At 33.5% G+C, this 9,444-nt stretch overlaps 1 protein-coding gene across 2 annotated transcripts; it reads right to left on the bottom strand.

Moving 5' to 3' along the window:
* Positions 1–683: 683 nt before the first annotated feature.
* LOC114182724 (probable magnesium transporter NIPA8) lies at positions 684–8,750 on the bottom strand. 2 transcript variants are annotated; one of them, XM_028069655.1, is made up of 15 exons: positions 8,451–8,750; positions 8,285–8,343; positions 7,637–7,896; positions 7,123–7,207; positions 6,978–7,039; positions 6,704–6,789; positions 6,528–6,601; positions 4,580–4,682; positions 4,373–4,498; positions 4,192–4,291; positions 3,967–4,086; positions 2,096–2,186; positions 1,951–2,017; positions 1,241–1,337; positions 684–1,156 (listed from the first exon to the last, which is right to left on the bottom strand). In XM_028069655.1, exons 3-15 carry the CDS (start codon positions 7,727–7,729, stop codon positions 935–937), a joined length of 1,326 nt encoding a protein of 441 aa, XP_027925456.1. In that variant the 5' UTR covers positions 7,730–7,896; positions 8,285–8,343; positions 8,451–8,750; the 3' UTR covers positions 684–934. The 2 variants fall into 2 exon arrangements, with proteins under 2 accessions (XP_027925456.1, XP_027925457.1); XM_028069656.1 differs by lacking the exon at positions 8,285–8,343 and having other exon boundaries at positions 797–1,156; positions 8,451–8,700.
* Positions 8,751–9,444: the final 694 nt, after the last annotated feature.

The following is a 9,444-nucleotide window of genomic DNA, read 5'->3' as shown; positions in this document are numbered from 1 at the left end:
TTTAGGTTTTGAGGTCTCTTTATTCAACCAATAAAATTGGGATCATCGTGACTCACGATGACCCCAAGATTCGTGAGCTTTCGTTTTTAAAGACTAAATAAATTATATCTTGTTATATTAGTCCTTTAAATTAAAAATATAATTATTTTAGAATTTTGTCTAACTTCATACAATTATACATTTTTTATTATTTTATCTAAGAATTGAGATGATAATAATAATAATAATAATAATAATAATATATGTTCATAGATAAATAAATATTAATATTAGAAACTTAAATGAACACTTGAAATGTTTAAGAACTTAGGTGTTCTTTAGTTTCAAAAACCAATAATTCTAAGAATTAAATTGCTCATTTAGTATAAGAGAAACGTGCGATGCTGTATGATGGTTATAAGAATATTGCATCCAAGATTCTAATGATAGTCAAACAGAAAGATAGATCAATGTCATACAAAGGGAAAACAATTATGCAAATCACTTAATAGACTGAATTTGATGTAGAAACCAAAAAATTGCATGGATATATATATATATATATATATATATATATATATAATACATTTTTTTAGTACCTAACAAATCTAGCCTTCGAATTCGTAGAAACCAATGCCAATTTACAATTTTGTAACCTCACTAATAATACATATGAAATGAATAGCTAAACTGTGGCAAAAATGAGTATCAAGCATATAAAACTTCCATAGATTTTTTTTTTCTTTCGAATTTCAATTATGCAAGAAAAAATTTACAATATGTATATACAATATACAACAAATTTTTTATCCTTTTTTTTCCCTATTACATGAATGCTAACAGCAAATAAATTGAATCATGATGGTTTCGTATCTCAACTATTCCAATCATTAAAGTAAAGGAAAATCAAGGGAAAAAATGATACCGTGGGACATCCTTTGATTATCAACATCCTTTAAGGGCTAGGAGGAACAACTGAACTAGCATCAAGCAATTTCTCAGCATCTTCATCCATTGAGATCTTGCTCCAACCAGAATTTCTCATGGACAAAATTCTTGCTCGCTCAAGTCCGTTACCTCTGAATCCAGTCATTCTTGATGACACCATCGGCATCACAAGAACTGATGAAGCATTGATGGTGTCCTCCCCAAAACCAAGAGATAATGCGCAAGAAGTCTGCAAAGAGATAGCAAAAGTTCATTTATCATCATAACAAGTGGCACCATTCGCAATTAATGTTAATGCAACTAGTAACAATACCTTTGCCTTGACCAACAAATCTGTAATCTTTATGAGCACTGCTTTGACAAATGATCTTGGGTCTTTATTTTGTGCTTCTTCAGTAGACACTACCAGCCTATAATATACAGGCAATATGCATCAGGGAAAGCTACCAACATTAACAAGAGAGTCTGACTCTCAAGAAAAAATAAAGTACAAACAATATGATTCTATCAACAAGTTTTAAGTGACCTTTGGCTGTTTTAGTAGGTCCATGCATAATTTAGAGCAATTTACTGGAATCTTCTTAACATTTTTGTTCTCAAATATAAACAAATTTTAACTCTTTTTACTTTATTGGTTGACCATTTCCCGATAATACTTAACTTGAATTCATCTCTTACTTTCGGTTACACCATCATAATATGTACTGTGTTTATTATGATAAGGGCATTTTAAGAAGAATATTAAGAGATAAATAAATTTTAATACATTTAACTGATTTATTTAATTTTTCTACGTGAAATTAGTATTTTTTTCTTATAAATGAGAATGGAGGTAGTAACTTTTTATGTGTGATATTGTTAAGTTGAAACAGACCTACGGAATAAATGTAAGATGATACCATTAACTAGTAGTAGTATATCAATCATTTTGCTTCCCTTCAGTGATGTTTCATAAATATAGTAAACTATGCGACTAAAATTCACTTTATGTAAAGTCATACAAAAGGGATTATTATACTCTACCTGTTCTCTTCTGTTGAAGTGGCAGAAGACACCATGGAATCCAAAGAACCATCTTTCGGCTCATGACCTGAAAAAAATAGTTACGTATTATCTTCTGCATACTTTGAATTGTATAAAACCTAAAACAATTATAAAGTTATATTACCTTTTGATTCATCTGGTGCCAGTAAAGAAATGCCAATAAATACACACATCATTCCGAGTATAAACATTGTTGTCCGTAACGCATCAAATACCTGCTTTCAGGAAGGTAAGTTTTACATGACATGACACCTAAAATTCATTATGTAAACACATTCAGCTTTCACCAAAGTAATGACACAAGCACTCATCACACAAAGATAAAATCAAATAATACCAGTGATACATGAACCAAAGCTTTTGAAACACTTACTTCCAGATTCTAGAAGGTAATAGGTGACTCTGTCTACTTACTATAGACCAAAGATAAGTTAAATAAATGAAGACGAGCTGCAGTTATCAGCTGCATATCTCAGCATTTGGTAGAAATTTTTGCAAACAAACACCAGTATTTATATTCAAAAATTTTACGTCTTTTCAATTAAAAAAATAATAAACTCATCCGGTTTTGAAATATTGAATAAAACCTGAAATGTTGAAATCAGTTGATTCCAGGGGCAAGGTAGGTGAGAAAAACCAAGGGAATAATTCAAACCAAATAACACTGAATCTGATAACAAAAGAAAAAAAGTTGGACCCTCAGCCGTGGTTCAGCAACAATTTATATTCTCGCATTTGATTGCAATAAACTTTCATTTTATGAACCTAGTTAATTAATGATGTCAAGGGTGGCAACCAAGCCCTATAAATGGAAGACAAGGTTTTCCTCAACATATAGCATTTCTTCTAAATTATTCTCTTGTACCTAACATACACATCTTCAGTTCCTGGCAAATTTTAAACTTTGAAATATACATTTCTTTTGTCATCCTAACATACTCTGCTATATTTCTGTTTGAACATTTGGTATTTTGTTCACATTGAGAATTTTCAATCTATTTGCAACCCAAAATACCTAGGTTCCAAACCCCAAATTGGCACGTTTTACCACCATTTCCAACCATTCTTTGCTAAAAACCCTGTCAATGCTGAATCTCTTTTCCATCCATTTTCATCTCTTCCATGGTTGTTCTCCTCTGCACCTTTGTTTGCTGAGTTTGCCGGATGATTCACTTGTCACCTGTCTTTTGCTGGCTGCTGGGTTTTCTGTTTTCCTATTCTCTTCAAAGGCTCCCTGGGTATAGGGAAAACCCAGCTGCCACTGAACTGAACTGAAATGTCCTCTTTGCTTATTTATGTTATTATACGTGTTTGAGTTTATGAATTCTGTAGGATCTTACAATAATTGTTAAGATCCCATGATTTGTGATGTTAACTCTCTCCCAATACAAGTAAAAGTATAATTTTAACTACCTTGCAATATCCTTATCATTAGTTTCTTTTTGATTTAATTTACACAGATTTTCATGCATTCTCTGCAGTAATTTTAGAACTTGGAAGCTCACATCTTTCCTCTGCGGTAAGCTATGACCCATGGCTCAAAGCTAAACTAGAAAAAAACAGAAGATTAATTTCTTGTTTGTGGAAGAGTGAGAGAAACTTCTATAACCTGGATGGGAAATCTCACTAGATTTAGACCTTACAGAAAAACCAGCTAAAAAATGTAACCAGGGATTGAAACTAAAAGCAGTTACACTGTGACATACGACTTCTTCACAACTTAGAAATGTACATAGAAGCATGATTAAGTTAATTATCTGAAATTGACTTACGTTATCTAGACTAGGTCTTGTTTTGTATGTTGATTGTTGAACCCATGATGTTTCTAAACGATGTAACAGATTGGATTTTCTGAAATATATACTCAAGTGACTCCATTCAACCAAAGTAGGAATTGATATTTAATTATTAATCTTCAATAATATAATTAAAACTTCTACGAGTGCCTGTGCAAAGCAAACTCTACCAGTGTATATCATGTGAAAGAGAAAGTACCTGATATTCCTGAAAATATATAAATCCTGTACAGATTGAGAAGAAAGTCCATGCTATCTGAAACATAGGAACAATAAGAATTGCATCAAACAATGACAGTCCTTCATTCAACCTGGTCATCTGCACAAATTAAAAGGATTGGGTTAGCATTCGCACTTCTCATCACTTAACTTCAAAGAATAAAAAAAGCCAAATAAAAAATCACTACCCAAGAAAAAGCCTTACCCAAAATCCAGCAGTACTAAGAAATAAAAGAAGCATGGAATATGTGAACCAGCTGTGTAACTGATAACCATTGGACATAGCCAGTCGTAATAGGTTAGAACTGCAAAAAAAATTGTATTAGGTACAATTCCATGGACATTGTGTCATGAAGCAAGGCAACATGTTGGAGTAGCTCACTTACAGTGATTTAGCAAACAACACTGAGCATGAACCCACGGCACCTGAAACTATGGCATATGAGAAAGGCAGTAGCATGCTCCAATAGGGTCTGAGATCATGTGATACTGCAAGCAGAAGTTCCCCTCTCCTGCATATTCCACGTGTTAATTACAAAGAATAACAATTGTTTGATTAAACTACCAACAAATATTTAAATCCTACAGATTACTTGTAGATGGAGTGATGCAACGCAACAACTGAGACCAAAGCTAGAAGGTATAGAAGGAATGCCATATTGGTATATTTTTCCGTCAACTGCTCTGGCGTATAAACTGAAAAGCAAGTACTTAACTGAAATTAGTTTGCAACATTGAAATTTATTGAAGGAATTTGTAATTGTGTGTAGTGTACATACATGACTATTCTTATTTATAATAAGGAACAAAGTCAATAATAAAAAATGAGAAATATTTGCTAAAATATTTCCCTATATCATATCATATCATATCTTTATAGTCCCCCCTCAAGCTAGAACATGTGTATCTGAGTCACATTACTAATGTGATCAACACAAGACCCATCGCGAACATGTAAGTGAATTCGTTGCTAAAGTTAACGAAGTTAATAATGACAAAGCTTCCGCATCAATTTGGTGCAAGTGTGCGAAGATGACTTGCCACGGAACTGGTGGCACATGGTGTTGGTTGGCTACGACCTAAGAAGTACGGGTACAGACACACGGAGACGAAAATACAACTAAATTAGAAACTATAAGACACGGGACGGGACACGCATATTTCTATAATTATATATTCGTATAAATTATATATTTATGTAAGTCATATATTTACATTACATGATTATAAGATTATTCAAAAATACTAATCATACTTCATAATCAAAAAATTAAGTCAAATAAAATCTTAGGAGTTTAATAAATTTATTTCATTTTCTTTTAATTTCAAAAACTAAAAAAGCAACAAAATATTGAATTATACATATGAAAAGACAAACAAGGGCAATAAATGCATATAAAAGAGGAATTCATAGGGATATCCTATGGCGGCAACCCACTGTTGTTTCTTGCTCTGACGACCTCACAGCCACCGTGAAGTCCTTGGTCCCTCTGCCATCCCGGACTCTGGCAACAAGTCCATTGAAGGCCTATCCACGGATATGAAGACACCACACCACCCCCACAGGGAGAAAGCCACTACCACAATAATGTCCGTCAATGACGACAAGAGGAGTGACAACAGTACCAGCGTCGATGCAAAGAACTGGGCCGCTTCACTACCAGCACTATCAGCGACGCATAGTGGGAAGCGAGGAAAAAATGCTTGAAGGATGCTGCAGCAGCTTCTAGTGAGCAAAAAATGTTTGGAGTGCGGGGACTGCCAGATAGCAAAAGGGTTCAGAGGGCAAAGTGGCTGCGGAAGAACAAAATTGCTTAGAGGACAAAACAACTGTCAGAGAGAAAAAAATGCCCACAGAACATGGTTGCTGCCGGAAAGTAAAAATGCTTGAAGAGCATAGCGAGGAGAAAAAATGGTCAAAGGGCACAACAATTGCAGGAGAGCAAAAATGTCCAGAGACTGCAAGAGAGCAAATTTGCTCTGAGGGCGTGCAGCTGTTTACCCGAGAGTGAAAGAGTGACCGCATTCAGGGCCAATGCGTCTAGAAAAAAGTCATGACCGAACAACGAAATAGTGACAAAACAGACTACGGAGGATGGTATCTGTCTGATACCCTATTGAAAGGAATACTTGTAATTGTGAGTAAACACATCTTTTACAATGAAGAAATGAGAAATATTTTCCAAGATATTTCCCTGTTTGATGTAAGAAAATCACTTCATTTTTTCCTATTTAATGTCATTAAATCATATCTTCCACAAAAATTGATTTATAATATGATTGAATTGTTTAACAGCAATGAATGGTAACATTCAGTAAGAACAGAGAACATACTGAACAAAAATTAAATTACGTTGCCACATACAAAAAGCCTTGTATAAAATATGCTTCTTACTTTTTGAACATACAAAACCTAGTTGCTGTTTGCCATATTAACAAGTCATTGTGTACATCTACCTATCAGCTTCATACTAATCAACATTGTTTCCACAGGTATACTTAGAAGCAAATGTTTAATTGAACTAGACAAATGTTACATACCAGGCGATTGATGATTGCCAAATGCAACAAGAAAAACATTTCCAAGAACAATGAAAGCGGTGGCAACCAGTACCCTGATAAAAGTCCACTAATTAAACCACAAGAATTCTCATCACTAAAATAGAGTTGGCAAAAAAGAAAAATTAAACTGTAGTCTCAGTTCAAATTTAGCATACTTGACTGTCACCATTTTGTTCAAGACAAAGTAAGCGAAGGCAATGTTAGATACAAACTGAACAGAACCAAGTGCCGCAAGAAGTGACTGCACATCAAACAGAAAAATAAGAATGAGTAATCACAATGAAGGGAAATACATCCATCAAAATCAAGCAAAAGAACTTGCAAATTTTACTACATCCAACCAAACAAAAAAGAACAAGACTACTACATACTATCATAAAGTACACGATATGCTACTGAACAAAAAATCCCAACATCAGGGAAACGTACCTGAGCAGCATATCCAAAGGAAATGAAATTAAGACAATTTCCAAGAAAGAAAAATACGATACCTGCAATGAGAGCAAAAATCAGGAACCAACCACCCTGATAAAAGGAGCAAAAAAACCCACATAAAAATGAAATTGGAATATACCAATTCTCCAACTCTGGAAATATATAATAGGCTTCAAAGTCATCTTTCCATTTACCCCATCACTTCCATGTAAATGTCTTTCTCTCTGCAAAAGAAAAAAAAAAATAATATTAGGTTTCCCAAATAATTTGATAATGCAAATTGCAACTTTCAAGAAATAGCAGTACAGATGTAATATATCACGAAACTAAACAACTCTAAAACTCAGAATCAGATGGATTTATCTATAAATTCAGTGCTTCACTATTATAACTAATGTCCGTAACCCAAAAAATCATGCATACAAATCCAAAGAAATAATGTAACAAGATAAAAATGAATACAAAAAGATACATGACTTCATTACTTCAGTAAACATTTATAAAATCAGCTGAAATCTGAAAAGGAAGACAACAGCAAAGCCAATTTATGTACCTCATTAGTCATTATAATATAGACAGAAACATGTCTATAATAATAATAGAGGAAGGTACTAAATAAACGGTTCCATCCATAAAAAAGACTTCGGGCATACCTCATTGTGCCCCAATTTGAGAAGATTGGTCCCAAAGTTTATTGCAATACTTCCAAAGAGGTTGATGAAAGCTCCAACAATCCACTCCCCCATGAATAAAATAGTGTTGCACCACGAAGGAGAAACCACATGCAGCAGAAAAACAATTTCAAGCACCGTCTACCAGATGTTAGTTCTCAAACTTTGCACACAATGCAAAACCCGGGTAGAAAGGAAAACAGCCTTTCTTCTATACGCCAAGAGTCAGGACAACAATACTCCTGTGTCACCACCAAACACAAAAATAAAACCATCAAATCAAAATCCACACCTTCAACAATACTATTAACTACTAATACTTCGAAGATCTATGTGTAAAATTAATGAAGCTTATAAATGGGTGTAGGGAACAAAGGCATAGCACGAAATACACAAACTTACATCAGAAAACATAAACCCAATAGATTCAACTTCAACCCATAAAAGGTAAGACTAATTTTGAGCACTGAAAAAAAATATTTTACAGGAGAACACAAAATCTAACCAATTGAGGGAATATACGAACCAATGTAACTCCTTCGACCTTCGGATCTTTCAACATTTCATTGAGACCAAACATTCCAACAAAACAATCAAAAGGAAAGAAAACCCAAAAAAGCAGCTCCTAACCTTGAAGAACCCAGATCTGCTGTGTTTGCAAGAAAATTGAACCCCCGAGACCGATCCAACTAAACCATTGCAAGAAAAAAATTAACTAAATTGAATTAAAGTCAAAATGCAATGTGTAGGAGGGTCCATTGGGAAGCGCGAAAGCTTGAAAAGGGTGGTTGATTACCTGAGAGACAATCTATCAATTCCCTCTTCTGTTGGAACAGAAAATTGAAAGTGAGGTTGGACGCGTGGGTTGAACGGGAATACAGAAGGAAAGGTAGATTCAGAGGGAAGGAAATAAAAATTTAAATTAAAATCATAATAATGTGGGTTAAAAAAACTATAAAAACTGAAATTGTGGATAAAAACAAAAAACGGTATTATGAAAATTATTATTATTATCATTATAGAAATAAAATAAAATAAGAAGGGAAGTGGGACTTTTGTTTTCTTGGTCCAAAATGAAGGGGAGATTTGTCATACATTCGAGAAGGTAAAGGAGGAGAGAGAAAAGAAGAATTAAAGAAAGGAAAGAAAATTTTATGAATTATGAAAAAATAATAAAGAAAGAAAGAGAGAGGAAGTTGTCGGGTCGAGGTCATTAAAGAGAAACAACGTGAGACTTGAGCGACCGCTGTTACCGCCGTCTTATAATTTCGGTCAAATTGTGTTTGATATAACTTACCACAAATGCATTATCATTGATTCTTCTATTTGAATGACCAATTTAACGTTAAAATTTCACATTTTATTAATATATTATATATTTGTTGAGGACATCAAGAAATACTAATACCAGGTAGGTCGAAAGATGAATTGAGTGAGTAATAAGAGTCCAAATTTAGCTAATTTTGAGATAATTTTGGCCCTTTATTTTTGTCTTAATTCTATCTTGTTTATATGAAATTCATTCCAATGTAGTTTGTTTTACAGATCTAAGTGTAATCAAAGAGTCAAAAGTGGAAAAATAAAGGTTAAATTATTTTGTTTCCTCCGTTATGAAATTTCAGTTTGGTCCTCAAGTTTTTCGTTGTCTCAATTTGGTTCACATTTTCTTAAAAATGACTCAATTTGGTTCTCACCGTTAACTTTGACCAGACGGTGTTAAGTCAATGTCACGTGTCAATTTCTATTTTTTTGAATTTTTTGAATTTTTTTTGAATTTTTTAATTTTTTTT

Source organism: Vigna unguiculata, chromosome 4, assembly GCF_004118075.2.
Source record: "Vigna unguiculata cultivar IT97K-499-35 chromosome 4, ASM411807v1, whole genome shotgun sequence".
NCBI classification, from domain to species: domain Eukaryota; kingdom Viridiplantae; phylum Streptophyta; class Magnoliopsida; order Fabales; family Fabaceae; genus Vigna; species Vigna unguiculata.
Note: the sequence above shows the minus strand (reverse complement) of the source record. Positions and strands in the feature narration are given on the sequence as shown.

Coding starts and splice junctions, on each gene's coding strand:
- LOC114182724 (XM_028069655.1), bottom strand. CDS start 7,729: ATGGGGGAGTGGATTGTTGGAGCTTTCATCAACCTCTTTGGAAGTATT. Junction 2,187..3,966: donor TATATTTTCAGGAATATCAG/GTACTTTCTCTT, acceptor TCCTGAAAGCAG/GTATTTGATGCGTTACGGAC. Junction 1,157..1,240: donor ATTTGTTGGTCAAGGCAAAG/GTATTGTTACTA, acceptor ATCTCTTTGCAG/ACTTCTTGCGCATTATCTCT.